Here is a 20,443-nt window from a genome sequence, read left to right on the forward strand (position 1 = left end):
TGTGGTCAAAGAGATGGCGTTTTCCTTTCCACTTTCTCATGCACTCCAGATGATTTCATTCAAGTGTTGTTCACAACTGCCCAACTTGGGTTCTGAGTGGCCACCCGGCCAGTCATCTCAGTGTTTGTCTGCTCCTCAGATGCTGCTGTTCCCCGGACAACCGCCGTCACAGTCGGGTCGTTACTCGGTCTCCATGAGCGGCGAGCTGACCATTACGGACATCCACCCGGAGGACTCGGGCTTCTACATCTGCCAGGCCATCAGCGTGGCGGGGAGCGTGCTGAGCAAGGCGCTGCTGCAAGTGGAGGGAGGTGCGTTGGACGAGACACACTTAATAATTGTGTTGTGGAGGAGTTTGTTCTTCATTGTTGTGCTATCGACAAACTGGCAGGAAAGCACTTTGATGGCGTCGAAGGATGCAAGAAAAAGCAATTAGAGACCTCATGCCGAATGAGCAATAAATGTCAACCTTATTGTTATTATAGCTTATAGTCGAAGGCTTCAAACGATCTTCACCACTTACACTCTCCTCCTTATTACGGTGGAAGTGCACTTTTATATGTCACTAAACACAAATTATTAAATTATAATTATTACGTGAAATTGTTGAATTTGCGGAAAACTGAATGACAAAAAGGGCAAAAGCGATTTCCAATTACACAGAACAAAAGGATGCATCCATCCATTTCCTACCGTTTGTCCCTTTTGGGGTGGCGGGGGGTTGCTGGAGCCTATCTCAGCTGCATTCGGGCGGAAGGCGGCGTACACCCTGGACAAGTCACCATCTCATAATGTTGTTGGGCTTTTTTTTACCCTTACATGTTGCGGTTAATACTATCCATCCATTTTCTACCGCTTGTCCCTTTTTTGGGGGGGGTCGTGATGGGGTGCTGGAGCCTATCTCAGCTGCATTCAGGCAGAAGGCAGAGTACACCCTGGACAAGTCACCACCTCATAATGTTGTTGGGCTTTTTTTACACTTAAATGTTGCCGTTAATACTATCCATCTATCCATCCATCCATTTTCTACCGCTTGTCCCTTTTTGGGGGGATAGCAGGGGGGTGCTGGAGCCCATCTCAGCTGCATTCGGGCGGAAGGCGGGGTACACCCTGGACAAATCGCCATCTCATAATGTTGTTGGGCTATTTTTTACACTTACATGTTGCGGTTAATACTATCCATCCATCCATCCATTTTCTACCGCTTATTCCCTTTGGGGTCGCGGGGGGCGCTGGAGCCTATCTCAGCTACAATCGGACGGAAGGCGGTGTACACCCTGGACAAGTCGCCACCTCATAATGTTGTTGGGCTTTTTTTTACACTTACATGTTGCGGTTAATACTATCCATCCATTCATTTTCTACCGCTTGTCCCTTTTTTGGGAGGTTGCGGGGGTTCTGGGAGCCCATCTCAGCTGCATTCAGGCGGAAGACGGGGTACACCCTGGACAAGTCGCCTCCTCATAATGTTGTTGGGCTTTTTTTACCCTTGCATGTTGTGGTTAATACTATCCATCTATCCATCCATTTTCTACCGCTTGTCCCTTTTTGGGGGGTCGCGATGGGGTGCTGGAGTCCATCTCAGCTGCATTCGGGTGGAAGGCAGGGTACACCCTGGACAAGTCGCAACCTCATAATGTTGTTCGACTTTTTTTTACACTTACATGTTGCGGTTAATACTATCCATCCATCCATTTTCTACTGCTTGTCCCTTTTTTGGGGATAGCAGGGGAGTGCTGGAGTCCATCTCAGCTGCATTCGGGCAGAAGGCGGTGTACACTCTGGACAAGTCGCCACCTCATAATGTTGTTGGCTTTTTTTACACTTACATGTTGCGGTTAATACTATCCATCCATCCATTTTCTACTGCTTGTCCCTTTTTTGGGGGGGTAGCGGAGGGTGCTGGAGCCAATCTCAGCTGCATTCGGGCGGAAGGCGGTGTACACCCTGGACAATTCGCCACCTCATAATGTTGTTAGGCTTTTTTTACACTTACATGTTGCGGTTAATACGATCCATCCATCCATTTTCTACTGCTTGTCCCTTTTTGGGGGGGTCGCAGGGGATGCTGGAGTCCATCTCAGCTGCATTCGGGCGGAAGGCGGAGTACACCCTGGACAAATCGCCATCTCATAATGTTGTTGGGCTTTTTTTACACTTACATGTTGCGGTTAATACTATTCATCCATTCATTTTCTACCGCTTGTCCCTTTTTTGGGTGATAGCAGGGGGGGTGCTGGAGCCCATCTCAGCTGCATTCAGGCGGAAGTCGGAGTACACCCTGGACAAGTCGCAACCTCATAATGTTGTTGGGCTTTTTTTACACTTAAATGTTGCAATTAATACTATCCATCCAACCATTTTTTACCGCTTGTCCCTTTTTTGGGAGGACGCAGGGGGTGCTGGGGCCCATCTCAGCTGCATTCGGGTGGAAGGCAGGGTACACCCTGGACAAGTCGCCACCTCATAACGTTGTTGGGCTTTTTTTTGCACTTACTAGTTGCGGTTAATACTATCCATCCATCCATCCATTTCTACCGTTTGTCCCTTTTGGGGTGGCGGGGAGTGCTGGAGCCTATCTCAGCTGCATTCGGGCGGAAGGCGGGGTACACCCTGGACAAGTCGCCACCTCATAATAATGTTGGGCTTTTTTTACACTTACATGTTGCGGTTAATACTATTCATCCATTCATTTTCTACCGCTTGTCCCTTTTTTGGGGGGGTCGCGATGGGGTGCTGGAGCTTATCTCAACTGCATTCGGGTGGAAGGCGGTGTACACCCTGGACAAGTCGCCACCTCATAATAATGTTGGGCTTTTTTTACACTTACATGTTGCGGTTAATACTATCCATCTATCCATCCATTCATTTTCTACCGCTTGTCCTTTTTTTGGGGGGTAGCGGGGGGTGCTGGAGCCCATCTCAGCTGCATTCGGGTGGAAGGCAGGGTACACCCTGGACAAGTCGCAACCTCATAATGTTGTTGGGCTTTTTTTACACTTAAATGTTGCTGTTAATACTATCCATCCATCCATTTTTTACCGCTTGTCCCTTTTTTGGGGGGTTCGCGATGGGGTGCTGGAGCTTATCTCAGCTGCATTCGGGTGGAAGGCAGCGTACACACTGGACAAGTTGTTACTTCATAATGTTGTTGGGCTTTTTTTACACTTACATGTTGCGGTTAATACTATCCATCCATCCATTTTCTACTGCTTGTCCCTTTTTTGGGGGGGTAGCGGAGGGTGCTGGAGCCCATCTCAGCTGCATTCGGGGTCCATCCTGGACAAGTCGCAACCTCATAATAATGTTGGGCTTTTTTTACACTTACATGTTGCGGTTAATACTATTCATCCATTCATTTTCTACCGCTTGTCCCTTTTTTGGGGGGGTCGCGATGGGGTGCTGGAGCCTATCTCAGCTGCATTCGGGTGGAAGGCGGTGTACACCCTGGACAATTCGCAACCTCATAATGTTGTTGGGCTTTTTTTTACCCTTACATGTTGCGGTTAATACTATTCATCCATTCATTTTCTACCGCTTGTCCCTTTTTTGGGGGGGTCGCGATGGGGTGCTGGAGCTTATCTCAACTGCATTCGGGTGGAAGGCGGTGTACACCCTGGACAAGTCGCTACCTCATAATGTTGGGCTTTTTTTACACTTACATGTTGCGGTTAATACTATTCATCCATTCATTTTCTACCGCTTGTCCCTTTTTTGGGGGGGTCGCGATGGGGTGCTGGAGCTTATCTCAACTGCATTCGGGTGGAAGGCGGTGTACACCCTGGACAAGTCGCAACCTCATAATGTTGTTGGGCTTTTTTTACACTTACATGTTGCGGTTAATACTATCCATCCATCCATTTTCTACTGCTTGTCTCTTTTTTGGGGGATAGCAGGGTAGTGCTGGAGCCTATCTCAGCTGCATTCGGGCGGAAGGCGGTGTACACCCTGGACAATTCGCCACCTCATAATGTTGTTAGGCTTTTTTTACACTTACATGTTGCGGTTAATACGATCCATCCATCCATTTTCTACTGCTTGTCCCTTTTTGGGGGGGTCGCAGGGGATGCTGGAGTCCATCTCAGCTGCATTCGGGCGGAAGGCGGAGTACACCCTGGACAAATCGCCATCTCATAATGTTGTTGGGCTTTTTTTACACTTACATGTTGCGGTTAATACTATTCATCCATTCATTTTCTACCGCTTGTCCCTTTTTTGGGTGATAGCAGGGGGGGTGCTGGAGCCCATCTCAGCTGCATTCAGGCGGAAGTCGGAGTACACCCTGGACAAATCGCCATCTCATAATGTTGTTGGGCTTTTTTTACACTTACATGTTGCGGTTAATACTATTCATCCATTCATTTTCTACCGCTTGTCCCTTTTTTGGGGGGGTCGCGATGGGGTGCTGGAGCTTATCTCAACTGCATTCGGGTGGAAGGCGGTGTACACCCTGGACAAGTCGCCACCTCATAATAATGTTGGGCTTTTTTTACACTTACATGTTGCGGTTAATACTATCCATCTATCCATCCATTCATTTTCTACCGCTTGTCCTTTTTTTGGGGGGTAGCGGGGGGTGCTGGAGCCCATCTCAGCTGCATTCGGGTGGAAGGCAGGGTACACCCTGGACAAGTCGCAACCTCATAATGTTGTTGGGCTTTTTTTACACTTAAATGTTGCTGTTAATACTATCCATCCATCCATTTTTTACCGCTTGTCCCTTTTTTGGGGGGTTCGCGATGGGGTGCTGGAGCTTATCTCAGCTGCATTCGGGTGGAAGGCAGCGTACACACTGGACAAGTTGTTACTTCATAATGTTGTTGGGCTTTTTTTACACTTACATGTTGCGGTTAATACTATCCATCCATCCATTTTCTACTGCTTGTCCCTTTTTTGGGGGGGTAGCGGAGGGTGCTGGAGCCCATCTCAGCTGCATTCGGGGTCCATCCTGGACAAGTCGCAACCTCATAATAATGTTGGGCTTTTTTTACACTTACATGTTGCGGTTAATACTATTCATCCATTCATTTTCTACCGCTTGTCCCTTTTTTGGGGGGGTCGCGATGGGGTGCTGGAGCCTATCTCAGCTGCATTCGGGTGGAAGGCGGTGTACACCCTGGACAATTCGCAACCTCATAATGTTGTTGGGCTTTTTTTTACCCTTACATGTTGCGGTTAATACTATTCATCCATTCATTTTCTACCGCTTGTCCCTTTTTTGGGGGGGTCGCGATGGGGTGCTGGAGCTTATCTCAACTGCATTCGGGTGGAAGGCGGTGTACACCCTGGACAAGTCGCTACCTCATAATGTTGGGCTTTTTTTACACTTACATGTTGCGGTTAATACTATTCATCCATTCATTTTCTACCGCTTGTCCCTTTTTTGGGGGGGTCGCGATGGGGTGCTGGAGCTTATCTCAACTGCATTCGGGTGGAAGGCGGTGTACACCCTGGACAAGTCGCAACCTCATAATGTTGTTGGGCTTTTTTTACACTTACATGTTGCGGTTAATACTATCCATCCATCCATTTTCTACTGCTTGTCTCTTTTTTGGGGGATAGCAGGGTAGTGCTGGAGCCTATCTCAGCTGCATTCGGGCGGAAGGCGGTGTACACCCTGGACAATTCGCCACCTCATAATGTTGTTAGGCTTTTTTTACACTTACATGTTGCGGTTAATACGATCCATCCATCCATTTTCTACTGCTTGTCCCTTTTTGGGGGGGTCGCAGGGGATGCTGGAGTCCATCTCAGCTGCATTCGGGCGGAAGGCGGAGTACACCCTGGACAAATCGCCATCTCATAATGTTGTTGGGCTTTTTTTACACTTACATGTTGCGGTTAATACTATTCATCCATTCATTTTCTACCGCTTGTCCCTTTTTTGGGTGATAGCAGGGGGGGTGCTGGAGCCCATCTCAGCTGCATTCAGGCGGAAGTCGGAGTACACCCTGGACAAGTCGCAACCTCATAATGTTGTTGGGCTTTTTTTACACTTAAATGTTGCAATTAATACTATCCATCCAACCATTTTTTACCGCTTGTCCCTTTTTTGGGAGGACGCAGGGGGTGCTGGGGCCCATCTCAGCTGCATTCGGGTGGAAGGCAGGGTACACCCTGGACAAGTCGCCACCTCATAACGTTGTTGGGCTTTTTTTTGCACTTACTAGTTGCGGTTAATACTATCCATCCATCCATCCATTTCTACCGTTTGTCCCTTTTGGGGTGGCGGGGAGTGCTGGAGCCTATCTCAGCTGCATTCGGGCGGAAGGCGGGGTACACCCTGGACAAGTCGCCACCTCATAATAATGTTGGGCTTTTTTTACACTTACATGTTGCGGTTAATACTATTCATCCATTCATTTTCTACCGCTTGTCCCTTTTTTGGGGGGGTCGCGATGGGGTGCTGGAGCTTATCTCAACTGCATTCGGGTGGAAGGCGGTGTACACCCTGGACAAGTCGCCACCTCATAATAATGTTGGGCTTTTTTTACACTTACATGTTGCGGTTAATACTATCCATCTATCCATCCATTCATTTTCTACCGCTTGTCCTTTTTTTGGGGGGTAGCGGGGGGTGCTGGAGCCCATCTCAGCTGCATTCGGGTGGAAGGCAGGGTACACCCTGGACAAGTCGCAACCTCATAATGTTGTTGGGCTTTTTTTACACTTAAATGTTGCTGTTAATACTATCCATCCATCCATTTTTTACCGCTTGTCCCTTTTTTGGGGGGTTCGCGATGGGGTGCTGGAGCTTATCTCAGCTGCATTCGGGTGGAAGGCAGCGTACACACTGGACAAGTTGTTACTTCATAATGTTGTTGGGCTTTTTTTACACTTACATGTTGCGGTTAATACTATCCATCCATCCATTTTCTACTGCTTGTCCCTTTTTTGGGGGGGTAGCGGAGGGTGCTGGAGCCCATCTCAGCTGCATTCGGGGTCCATCCTGGACAAGTCGCAACCTCATAATAATGTTGGGCTTTTTTTACACTTACATGTTGCGGTTAATACTATTCATCCATTCATTTTCTACCGCTTGTCCCTTTTTTGGGGGGGTCGCGATGGGGTGCTGGAGCCTATCTCAGCTGCATTCGGGTGGAAGGCGGTGTACACCCTGGACAATTCGCAACCTCATAATGTTGTTGGGCTTTTTTTTACCCTTACATGTTGCGGTTAATACTATTCATCCATTCATTTTCTACCGCTTGTCCCTTTTTTGGGGGGGTCGCGATGGGGTGCTGGAGCTTATCTCAACTGCATTCGGGTGGAAGGCGGTGTACACCCTGGACAAGTCGCTACCTCATAATGTTGGGCTTTTTTTACACTTACATGTTGCGGTTAATACTATTCATCCATTCATTTTCTACCGCTTGTCCCTTTTTTGGGGGGGTCGCGATGGGGTGCTGGAGCTTATCTCAACTGCATTCGGGTGGAAGGCGGTGTACACCCTGGACAAGTCGCAACCTCATAATGTTGTTGGGCTTTTTTTACACTTACATGTTGCGGTTAATACTATCCATCCATCCATTTTCTACTGCTTGTCTCTTTTTTGGGGGATAGCAGGGTAGTGCTGGAGCCTATCTCAGCTGCATTCGGGCGGAAGGCGGTGTACACCCTGGACAAGTCGCCACCTCATAATAATGTTGGGCTTTTTTTACACTTACATGTTGCGGTTAATACTATCCATCCATCCATTTTTTACCGCTTGTCCCATTTTTGGGGGGTCGCGATGGGGTGCTGGATCCTATCTCAGCTGCATTCGAGCGGAAGGCGGTGTACACCCTGGACAATTCGCCACCTCATAATGTTGTTGGGCTTTTTTTACACTTAGATGTAGCGGTTAATACTATCCATCCATCCATTTTCTACTGCTTGTCCCTTTTTTGGGGGGGTAGCGGAGGGTGCTGGAGCCCATCTCAGCTGCATTCAGGCGGAAGGCGATGTACACCCTGGACAAGTCGCTACCTCATAATGTTGTTGGGCTTTTTTTACACTTACATGTTGCGGTTAATACTATCCATCCATCCATTTTCTACTGCTTGTCCCTTTTTTGGGGGGGTAGCGGAGGGTGCTGGAGCCAATCTCAGCTGCATTTGGGTGGAAGGCGGGGTACACCCTGGACAAGTCGCCACCTCATAATGTTGTTGGGCTTTTTTTACACTTACATGTTGCGGTTAATACTATTCATCCATTCATTTTCTACCGCTTGTCCGTTTTTTGGGAGGTTGCGGGGGTTCCGGGAGCCCATCTCAGCTGCATTCAGGCGGAAGACGGGGTACACCCTGGACAAGTCGCCACCTCATAATGTTGTTGGGCTTTTTTTTACACTTACATGTTGCGGTTAATACTATCCGTCCATCCATTTTCTACTGCTTGTCCCTTTTTAGGGGATAGCAGGGGAGTGCTGGAGCCCATCTCAGCTGCATTCGGGTGGAAGGCAGCGTACACCCTGGACAAATCGCCATCTCATAATGTTGTTGGGCTTTTTTTACACTTACATGTTGCGGTTAATACTATTCATCCATTCATTTTCTACCGCTTGTCCCTTTTTTGGGTGATAGCAGGGGGGGTGCTGGAGCCCATCTCAGCTGCATTCAGGCGGAAGTCGGAGTACACCCTGGACAAGTCACAACCTCATAATGTTGTTGGGCTTTTTTTACACTTAAATGTTGCGATTAATACTATCCATCCATCCATTTTTTACCGCTTGTCCCTTTTTTGGGAGGACGCAGGGGGTGCTGGGGCCCATCTCAGCTGCATTCGGGTGGAAGGCAGGGTACACCCTGGACAAGTCGCCACCTCATAACGTTGTTGGGCTTTTTTTTGCACTTACTAGTTGTGGTTAATACTATCCATCCATCCATCCATTTCTACCGCTTGTCCCTTTTTTGGGGGGAAAAAGCGGGGGGTGCTGGAGCCTATCTCAGCTGCATTCGGGTGGAAGGCAGGGTACACCCTGGACAAGTCGCAACCTCATAATGTTGTTGGGCTTTTTTTACACTTACATGTTGCGGTTAATACTATCCATCCATCCATCCATTTTCTACCGCTTGTCCCTTTTTTGGGGGGTTGCAGGGGGGTGCTGGAGCCTTTCTCAGCTGCATTCGGGTGGAAGGCGATGTACACCCTGGACAAGTTGTTACCTCATAATGTTGTTGGGCATTTTTTACACTTACATGTTGCGGTTAATACTATCCATCCATCCATCCATTTTCTACCGCTTGTCCCTTTTTTGGGGGGTTCGCGATGGGGTGCTGGAGCTTATCTCAGCTGCATTCGGGTGGAAGGCGGTGTACACCCTGGACAAGTCGCAACCTCATAATGTTGTTGGGCTTTTTTTACACTTACATGTTGCGGTTAATACTATCCATCCATCCATTTTCTACTGCTTGTCCCTTTTTTGGGGGGGGTAGCGGAGGGTGCTGGAGCCCATCTCAGCTGCATTCGGGTGGCAGGCGGGGTACATCCTGGACAAGTCGCCACCTCATAATGTTGTTGGGCTTTTTTTACACTTAGATGTTGCGGTTAATACTATTCATCCATTCATTTTCTACCGCTTGTCCCATTTTGGGGGGGTAGCGGGGGGTGCTGGAGCCCATCTCAGCTGTATTCGGGTGGAAGGCGGGGTACACCCTGGACAAGTCGCCACCTCATAATGTTGTTGGGCTTTTTTTTACACTTACATGTTGCGGTTAATACCATCCATCCATTTTCTGCCGCTTGTCCCTTTTTTGGATGGGGGTCGCGGGGGGTGCTGGAGCCCATCTCGGCTGCATTCGGGTGGAAGGCGGAGTACACAGGCGGAAATAATCAGCACCCATGGCAACTAAGAAACACAAACCCAGGCTTGCTGAAAACAGAACTAAGGGAGTCAAACTAAATTTAACTTTAAAATAAAACACGACCCAGGCAACGAATCGTGACAATAAATTGGCTAAAAAAAATAAAAAAAAAAGCTAGCATGCTAACATTATTAGCATGCTAAAATACGAGCTGTATTATACGTCTCGTGTCAAAATATATTGTGCTAAAAATGTGCTTAAAAAGCTAGCGTTAGCATGCATCAAGTATTAAAATATGACCGAGGTGCGTACGATAAAATTAGCTTACTAACGTTAACATGCTAACAGGTATCATTTGTCAAGTTACAAAATATTTGACACCAAGGTCGGGCTGGGCGATATGGCCTTTTTTTAATATGTGGATATGTTTAGTCCATGTCACCATACACCATATATATGTGGATATGTTTAGTCCATGTCACCATACACCATATATATGTGGATATGTTTAGTCCATGTCACCATACACCATATATATGTGGATATGTTTAGTCCATGTCACCATACACCATATATATGTGGATATGTTTAGTCCATGTCACCATACACCATATATATGTGGATATGTTTAGTCCATGTCACCATACACCATATATATGTGGATATGTTTAGTCCATGTCACCATACACCTGTCATGTCTGTGTGATCAGGTTTTATTTTTGGACTTTTTGTGCACTTTTGTTTTGTTTTGTCACCATAGTTACCCATTAGTTTCACCTGTCATGTCACGCACCTGTTTTGAGTCACGCACCTGTTGTTAATCATGTCCATAGTATTTAAGTTCATTCATTTTCTGTTGTTCGTCCTGACGACCTCACAACACATTTATGCTCTGTTCATGCCTGATACTTCTTTTCATGTCAATTCCTCAAGCCAAGTAAGTTTTTGTTCCATATTTATAGTCTTTTTGGTTTCATAGTTTGTTCTCCGCCATTGTGCGTGTTTTTTGTTTGTACTTTTTGCTATAGTCTTTTGGTTTTATAGTTTATTCTCCGCCACTGTGCGCGCTTTCATTTATTCCTTTTTTTTGATAATAATAAATCATGTACCTTAATTCCCGTCTCGCACGAGCCAACTTTCCGTTGCATCCTGGAAAAGCAAACACTCAAGATCAAGTCATGGCAACACCATATACCTGTATATGTGGATATTTTGCCTTAGCCTTGAATGAACACTTGATGCATATAATGACAGCAGTATGATGATTCTATGTGTCTACATTAAAACATTCTTCTTCATACTGCATTAATATATGCTACTTTTAAACTTTCATGCAGAGAGGGAAATCACAAGTAAAAGTGTATTTATTAAAGAGTTATTAAGCAGTGGCACAAACATTCATGTCATTTCCAAAACAGAAAGTGCAAGATTGTCAGAGACATTTTAAAACAAGCTATTAGTGCACTTTTGTGCATGATGTCACTAAGATGACATATCAAAACAACACTCAATTAAAGTGCACTTTTTGTACAGAACGCCACTACAATAGTTTCAAACAAATAAAGTGCACTTTTGTGCATGATGTCACACAAGATATTTCAATAAGTGTCAAATAAAAATGAGCTGCATAATAGGAAATCAAATAGTGTATGTCCTTCACTATGTGGTAGGTTCCTGCGGACGTTATCTCCTTCTGTTGTTGACTACTTTTTCCATACGGTGTTGATAGTTGGGCATTTTGTGGGTGTGGCACCGAACGGAGATGTTGACATGCGGAGTTTCAAGCACTCTTCATTCTCTAGCGGGTGACTTTTCAAATGATGCTACATATTAGCAGTAATGCTACTTTTTGTAGCAACGCTTTTACTTGACATATTACTGTTGTCTGTTCAACATCTTCCCGCTTGAAGCCAAACCACCGCCAGACGATGGACCCCCTGCTGTTTTTGTTGGGAATTAGTTCTTCCTTCATTTGTTACCAGATTCGCACCTTCTTTCTCTCGTATTACCACTCGCACCACAGCTAACTTTACCCATGCCGCTACCTCTCTGCTCCACGAGGGCGTATACGTATGTGACGTCTGTAAGAAGGTGCACTTGTTTTATGTCTTTGTGAGAAGGAGAAACAAGAAAGAGTGAGAAGAACCTGTAGTGTAATGCCTGCAGCTAAAAGCAACTGCGTGAGAACGTATACTCCAATATCACCATATAAATGATAAATAAATGATAAATGGGTTGTACTTGTATAGCGCTTTTCTACCTTCAAGGTACTCAAAGCGCTTTGACACTACTTCCACATTTACCCATTCACACACACATTCACACACTGATGGAGGGAGCTGCCATGCAAGGCGCTAACCAGCACCCATCAGGAGCAAGGGTGAAGTGTCTTGCTCAGGACACAACGGACATGACGAGGTTGGTACTAGGTGGGGATTGAACCAGGGACCCTCGGGTCGCGCACGGCCATTCTTCCATTGCGCCACGCCGTCCCCATATAGTCATTTTCTATATCGCACAGAGACAAACCTGCGATATATCCAGTATTAGGGATGTCCGATATTTGCCAAAAATTGCGTATCGGCAAGGCATGGGAAAATGCCGATCCAGATCCAGTTTAAAAAAAAAACTCCGGTCCGTGTTTTCCAACGCACCGATTTAAATAATACATTCCACTTTTCTGCTGCTCCGTAATTTCCGTTCCGCATTTTCCAGCACACCTTTAACACATCCACACGTCTGTGAATTCTCACACAGTTGCTTTTAGTTGCTGGCATTACACGACAGGCTCTTCTCACTCTTTTCTGTGTCTCCCTCTCACAGACAGCAAGTGCACCTTCTTACACACGTCACATACTGTCACGTCATACGTCACATACTGTCACGTCATACGTCACATACTGTCATGTCATACGTCACATACTGTCACGTCATACGTCACATACTGTCACGTCATACGTCACATACTGTCACGTCATACGTCACATACTGTCACGTCATACGTCACATACTGTCACGTCATACGTCACATACTGTCACGTCATACGTCACATACTGTCACGTCATACGTCACATACTGTCACGTCATACGTCACATACTGTCACGTCATACGTCACATACTGTCACGTCATACGTCACATACTGTCACGTCATACGTCACATACTGTCACGTCATACGTCACATACGTATACGTCCTCTCCCAGCAGAGAGGTAGCAGCATGGCTAACGTTAGCTGTGATGCTAGCGCAGCCGTGCGAGCAACGCTCCCTCTAAGGTGCTCGCCTGTGCAATTGCGCACTGTTTAAACGTCCTCTGCGCATAGCAAATCTATGCCACGCACAAAATCAAATAAAAAAATAAGCGCATAACAATTTTCGACACACGGACACGACAGAGAAAACAGTTTTCGTCATCATTGTTCAAATATTGTGACGTCTGTCGAGACGCTTATCTCCATTCGGTGCCACACGCCCACACCATCAAAATGCCGAGGCAAAAATGTCCACATCAACACCGTATGAAAAAATTAGTGATTTTTTTAGTTGTGATTTCCTTCTCTGCATGAAAGTTTAAAAGTAGCATATATTAATGCAGTATGAAGAAGAATGTTTTAATGTAGACATGCAAGCCTTGAAAGAAAATGTTGAAAATCAAGACTACATTTCCTGCAAATGGGTGCATTTCTACCCTATATTTTAACTTTAGATTTATTCTCATATCAAACTCTTTTGGCTGTCTTTTTGACACTTACATCCGACGCCCCCCCTCCACACCCTGAATTATAAATAATGTTAATAATTCAATGTGATTATCTTGTGTGATGACTGTATTATGATGATAGTATATATCTGATAGTATATATCTGTATCATGAATCAATTTAAGTGGACCCCGACTTAAACAAGCTGAAAAACTTATTGGGGTGTTACCATTTAGTGGTCAATTGTACGGAATATGTACTTCACTGTGCAACCTACTAATAAAAGTCTCAATCAATCAATCAAAACACATAGAATCATCATACTGATGTGATTATATGCATCAAGTGTTCATTCAAGGCTAAGGCAAAATATCGAGATATATATTGTGTATCGCAATATGGCCTTAAAATATCGCAATATTAAAAAAAGGCCATATCGCCCAGCCCTAGTTTCAATGATGCCATTTCTGTTTGTCATGTATAATTTTGTCTATTTTGTGTTTATCCTTGAATAAACAGGTCAGTTTCTTGTTACCAACCATTGTGTATTATTCAAACTCCCCTAATTCAGCTGGCTAGTTGTTATCAAGAGTACTAAAACCCTTTTCAACATGATTCTGACAACTAAGTAGGCTAAATAACTTTAAACTTTAATACATGCTCGGATAGGCCAGTATCGGTCAGTATCGGTATCGGTCAGGATCGGTATCCGATCGGAAATGCAAAAACAATATCGGTATCGGATCGGAAGTGCAAAAACCTGGATCGGGACATCCCTACTATCAATATATCGCCCAGCCCTACACCAAGATGTATACCTGCAAAATTATCAACAAAACTTGCATGCTAATATTAACGATTGTGCCGCGGGCTGTTAAAAATGAGCCTCATGCCGCAAATGGTCCTCCGGTCGCACTTGCAGCTCTTCCAGCCACTTGTCATTAAAGGTTGTATTTGATTGATTGATGACTTTGGACACCTCTGATTTAATGATGCAGAATGAAGAAGTAGGATTCAACAGACATGAACAAAATGATTCATTGACTTAGTTGTCAATCTGTCATTTGGGACATTCCCATTGCAGTTTGTGTAATTGCAAATTATTTCGCCTTTTGTTAATTTGTTAGTGTAATTGTAAGTTTTTTTTTTATTTTGTTATTTTGTGTGTTTCATTCATACTTGCCAACCCTCCCGGATTTTCCGGGAGACTCCCGAAATTCAGCGCCTCTCCCGAAAACCTCCCGGGACAAATATTCTCCCGAAAATCTCCCGAAATTCAGGCGGAGCTGGAGGCCACGCCCCCTCCAGCTCCATGCGGACCTGAGTCCGCTTTCCCACAGTATAAAGAACGTCTACAGTAAAGCAGTCCGTCTGCCGTAAACAGCAATGTTGTGACACTCTTAAACAGGACAATACTGCCATCTAGTGCATTTGATGAAAGCACTTTTGTGCGTGCCACACAGCAATGCATCATCAGAGAGGGTGTTCAGCATGGTTAGAAAGATAGTGACAGAGAATAGAACAAGGATGGACAATTCAACCCTTAACTCAACAATGAGTAGATGAGTGTTATGTGTGTGTATATGTGTCAATAAATGAACACTGAAGTTAAAGTATTTATTTTATTTATATATATATATATACAGGTAAAAGCCAGTAAATTAGAATATTTTGAAAAACTTGATTTATTTCAGTAATTGCATTCAAAAGGTGTAACTTGTACATTATATTTATTCATTGCACACAGACTGATGCATTCAAATGTTTATTTCATTTAATTTTGATGATTTGAAGTGGCAACAAATGAAAATCCAAAATTCCGTGTGTCACAAAATTAGAATATTACTTAAGGCTAATACAAAAAAGGGATTTTTAGAAATGTTGGCCAACTGAAAAGTATGAAAATGAAAAATATGAGCATGTACAATACTCAATACTTGGTTGGAGCTCCTTTTGCCTCAATGACTGCGTTAATGCGGCGTGGCATGGAGTCGATGAGTTTCTGGCACTGCTCAGGTGTTATGAGAGCCCAGGTTGCTCTGATAGTGGCCTTCAACTCTTCTGCGTTTTTGGGTCTGGCATTCTGCATCTTCCTTTTCACAATACCCCACAGATTTTCTATGGGGCTAAGGTCAGGGGAGTTGGCGGGCCAATTTAGAACAGAAATACCATGGTCCGTAAACCAGGCACGGGTAGATTTTGCGCTGTGTGCAGGCGCCAAGTCCTGTTGGAACTTGAAATCTCCATCTCCATAGAGCAGGTCAGCAGCAGGAAGCATGAAGTGCTCTAAAACTTGCTGGTAGACGGCTGCGTTGACCCTGGATCTCAGGAAACAGAGTGGACCGACACCAGCAGATGACATGGCACCCCAAACTATCCCCCAACCATGCAAATTTTGCATTTCCTTTGGAAATCGAGGTCCCAGAGTCTGGAGGAAGACAGGAGAGGCACAGGATCCACGTTGCCTGAAGTCTAGTGTAAAGTTTCCACCATCAGTGATGGTTTGGGGTGCCATGTCATCTGCTGGTGTCGGTCCACTCTGTTTCCTGAGATCCAGGGTCAACGCAGCCGTCTACCAGCAAGTTTTAGAGCACTTCATGCTTCCTGCTGCTGACCTGCTCTATGGAGATGGAGATTTCAAGTTCCAACAGGACTTGGCGCCTGCACACAGCGCAAAATCTACCCGTGCCTGGTTTACGGACCATGGTATTTCTGTTCTAAATTGGCCCGCCAACTCCCCTGACCTTAGCCCCATAGAAAATCTGTGGGGTATTGTGAAAAGGAAGATGCAGAATGCCAGACCCAAAAACGCAGAAGAGTTGAAGGCCACTATCAGAGCAACCTGGGCTCTCATAACACCTGAGCAGTGCCAGAAACTCATGGACTCCATGCCACGCCGCATTAACGCAGTAATTGAGGCAAAAGGAGCTCCAACCAAGTATTGAGTATTGTACATGCTCATATTTTTCATTTTCATACTTTTCAGTTGGCCAACATTTCTAAAAATCCCTTTTTTGTATTAGCCTTAAGTAATATTCTAATTTTGTGACACACGGAATTTTGGATTTTCATTTGTTGCCACTTCAAATCATCAAAATTAAATGAAATAAACATTTGAATGCATCAGTCTGTGTGCAATGAATAAATATAATGTACAAGTTACACCTTTTGAATGCAATTACTGAAATAAATCAAGTTTTTCAAAATATTCTAATTTACTGGCTTTTACCTGTATGTATGAATATATATATATATATATATATATATATATATATATATATATATATATATATATATATATATATATATATATGAAATACTTGACTTGGTGAATTCTAGCTGTAAATATACTCCTCCCCTCTTAACCACGCACCCACCCCCCACCTCCCGAAATTGGAGGTCTCAAGGTTGGCAAGTATGGTTTCATTGTAAGTCGTTTTGTTGTTTGATTTCTTTAATTGTCATCCGTACTTTATAATCAGATTCTTCTCCGACAGGACCTTCCGGCCGCATCCCGCCGATCATCCGCCAAGGCCCGGCCAATCACACGGTGTCCCGGGGCGCCACGGCTCACCTGCACTGCCACGTCATCGGGGGACCCTCGGTAAAGATTTCCTGGGAGAAGAACGGAGAAAGAATCGAGGGGAATAAAGCGCGTCAGACCTTGGTGGAGAACGGCACTTTGGAGATTAGAGACATACAGGTAAGCTCCAGTAAGGAAGAACGGTGTTTTGTTCTTAACATGCTCAAGGCTCCCCCGACAGGTATGTCTATGAAATATGACATGATCAGAAGCTTAGTAAGTCTGTGGTCAACGCGTATATTCATTTATGTACAAAACCCAAAACCAGTGAAGTTGTCACGTTGTGTAAATGGTAAATAAAAAGAGAATACAACAAATCCTTTTCAACTTACCGTATTTTCCGCACTATAAGGCGCACCTAAAAACCTCCAATTTTTTCAAAAGCTGACAGTGCGCCTTATAATCCGGTGCGCCTTATATATGGACCAATATTGAGCCACAACAGGTCTCGCAACTACGGGATGCATAAAGTAACCCCAGCCTCTACTGTAGCGTCTATTGTATGCGCCTTATATATGAACAACGTTTTAAAATAGGCCATTCATTGAAGCTGCGCCTTATAATCCGGTGCGCCTTATAGTGCGGAAAATACGGTATATTTAATTGAATAGACTGCAAAGACAAGATATTTAACGTTCGAACTGGTTATTTTTTGCAAATATTAGCTCATTTGGAATTTGATGCCTGCAACATGTTTCCAAAAAAGCTGGCACAAGTGGCAAAAAAGACTGAGAAAGTTGAGGAATGCTCATCAAAGACTTATTTGGAACATCCCACAGGTGAACAGGCTAATTGGGAACAGGTGGGTGCCATGATTGGGTATAAAAGCAGCTTCCATGAAATGCTCAGTCATTCACAAACAATGACGCGGGGCGAGGGTCACCACTTTGTCAACAAATGCAAAGCAAATTGTTTAAGAACAACATTTCTCAACCAAGCTATTGCAAGGAATTTAAGGATTTCACCATCTACGCTCCGTAATATCAAAAGGTTCAGAGAATCTGGAAAAATCATATTAGGGCCCTTCGATCCCTCAGGCGGTACTGCATCAAAAAGCGACATCCGCGTGTAAAGGATATCACCACATGAGCTCAGGAACACTTCAGAAAACCACTGTCAGTAACTACAGTTGGTCGCTACATCTGTAAGTGCAAGTTAAAACTCTCCCATGCAAAGCGAAAGCCATTTATCAACAACACCCAGAAACGCCGCCGGCTTTGCTGTGCCCCAGCTCATTTAAGATGGACTGATGCAAAGTGGAAAAGTGTTCTGTGGTCTGACGAGTCCGCATTTCAAATTGTTTTTGGAAACTGTGGACGTCGTGTCCTCCGGACCGAAGAGGAAAAGAACCATCCGGATTGTTCTAGGCGCAAAGTGGAAAAGGCAGCATGTGTGATGGTATGGGGGTGTATTAGTGCCCAAGACATGGGTAACTTACACATCTGTGAAGGCACCATTAATGCTGAAAGGTACATACAGGTTTATGTTGCCATCCAAGCAACGTTACCATGGACGCCCCTGCTTATTTCAGCAAGACAATGACAAGCCACATGTTACAACAGCGTGGCTTTGTGGTAAAAGAGTGCGGGTACTAGACTGGCCTGCCTGTAGTCCACATAGAAAATGTGTGGTGCAGTTGTTCAACATTGGAGACTGTTGAACAACTTAAGCTGTACATCAAGCAAGAATGGGAAAGAATTCCACCTGAAAAGCTTCAAAAATGTGTCTCCTCAGTTCCCGAGTGTTGTTTAAAAGGAAAGGCCATGTAACACAGTGGTAAAAATGCAACTTTTTTGCAATGTGTTGCTACCATTAAATTCTAAGTTAATGATTATTTGCAAAAAAAAAAAAATCAAGTTTCTTAGTTCGAACATGAAATATCTTGTCTTTGCAGTCTATTCAATTGAATATAAGTTGAAAAGGATTTGTTGTATTCTCTTTTTATTTACCATTTACACAACGTGACAACTTCACTGGTTTTGGGATTTGTATTGAGTCTGCGTCACCATGGCAACAGCACCAATGCTCCTTTGTGTGGCGAGATGTCAACGTAAACCAGGGGTGCTCATTACGTCGATCGCGATCTACCGGTCGATCTCGGCGGGTGTGTCAGTCGATCACCAGCCAGGCATTAAAAAAATAGTCCTAAAAATGAGCGATCATAAATCTTCACTATGACGTCACTTTCGTCACTTGATTGACATTCACGGCACCCGAGGGTCTTCTGAGATGACGCTGGCTGCTGCCAGCTCATTAAAATTACCGACTGGAAGACGAGAAACACTTTATTTCAACAGACTCTGGCGCCGTACCTGTCGTCAAAACTCCAAAGACCGACTGCACAGTTGCACAATAAAAGCTCTGCTTCATCCTGCCTGCGCTACCAAAATAAGAGTCTCAGAAAGCTGGCGTGCACAAGCTAGCAAGCTACGGAGTTTGCCGACAATGTATTTCTTGTAAAGTGTATACAAAGGAGTACGGAAGCTGGACAAATAAGATGCCAAAAACCAACCACTTTCATGTGGTATTGGACAGAAAGGAGGACTTTTTTTCTCCTCCATTCGAAAATGCGGACGTTATCAGCACCACTGTCTGATTACAATCAATGCAAGTCATCAGAATCAGGTAATACACCAACTTATTTTCTTGTCTTCATGAAAGAAAGGAATCTATATGTGTTAAACATGCTTGTATTATCTTTAAACACTTTTAACTTATTAACTATATGTGTTAAACATGCTTGTATATCTTTAACCACCTTTAACTTGTTAACAATATTAACTATGTGTTAAACATGCTTGTATTATCATTAAACACTTTTAACTTATTAACTATATGTGTTAAACATGCTTGTATTATCTTTAACCACCTTTAACTTGTTAACAATATTAACTATATGTGTTAAACATGCTTGTATTATCATTAAACATTTTTAACTTATTAACTATATGTGTTAAACATGCTTGTATTATCTTTAAACACTTTTAACTTAACTATATGTGTTAAACATGCTTGTATTATCTTTAACCACCTTTTACTTGTTAACAATATTAACTATATGTGTTAAACATGCTTGTATTATCATTAAACACTTTTAACTTATTAACTATATGTGTTAAACATGCTTGTATTATCTTTAAACACTTTTAACTTAACTATATGTGTTAAACATGCTTGTATTATCTTTAACCACCTTTAACTTGTTAACAATATTAACTATATGTGTTAAACATGCTTGTATTATCATTAAACACTTTTAACTTATTAACTATATGTGTTAAACATGCTTGTATTATCTTTAAATACTTTTTATTTATTAACTATATGTGTTAAACATGCTTGTATTATCTTTAACCACCTTTAACTTGTTAACA

General features: G+C 43.9%; 1 protein-coding gene across 3 annotated transcripts in view; it reads left to right on the plus strand.

Moving 5' to 3' along the window:
- LOC133614888 (roundabout homolog 2) overlaps positions 1 to 20,443 on the plus strand; it is a 398,279-nt gene that overhangs the window by 247,223 nt on the left and 130,613 nt on the right. For all 3 annotated transcript variants that reach the window (XM_061973251.1, XM_061973250.2, XM_061973252.1), the window contains 2 exons: positions 140 to 311; positions 16,984 to 17,189. In XM_061973251.1, coding sequence (XP_061829235.1) covers positions 140 to 311; positions 16,984 to 17,189 — 378 coding nt within the window. The remainder of the gene's footprint in view (positions 1 to 139; positions 312 to 16,983; positions 17,190 to 20,443) is intronic.

This window comes from Nerophis lumbriciformis, linkage group LG17 (assembly GCF_033978685.3).
Source record: "Nerophis lumbriciformis linkage group LG17, RoL_Nlum_v2.1, whole genome shotgun sequence".
Taxonomy (NCBI): Eukaryota; Metazoa; Chordata; class Actinopteri; order Syngnathiformes; family Syngnathidae; genus Nerophis; species Nerophis lumbriciformis.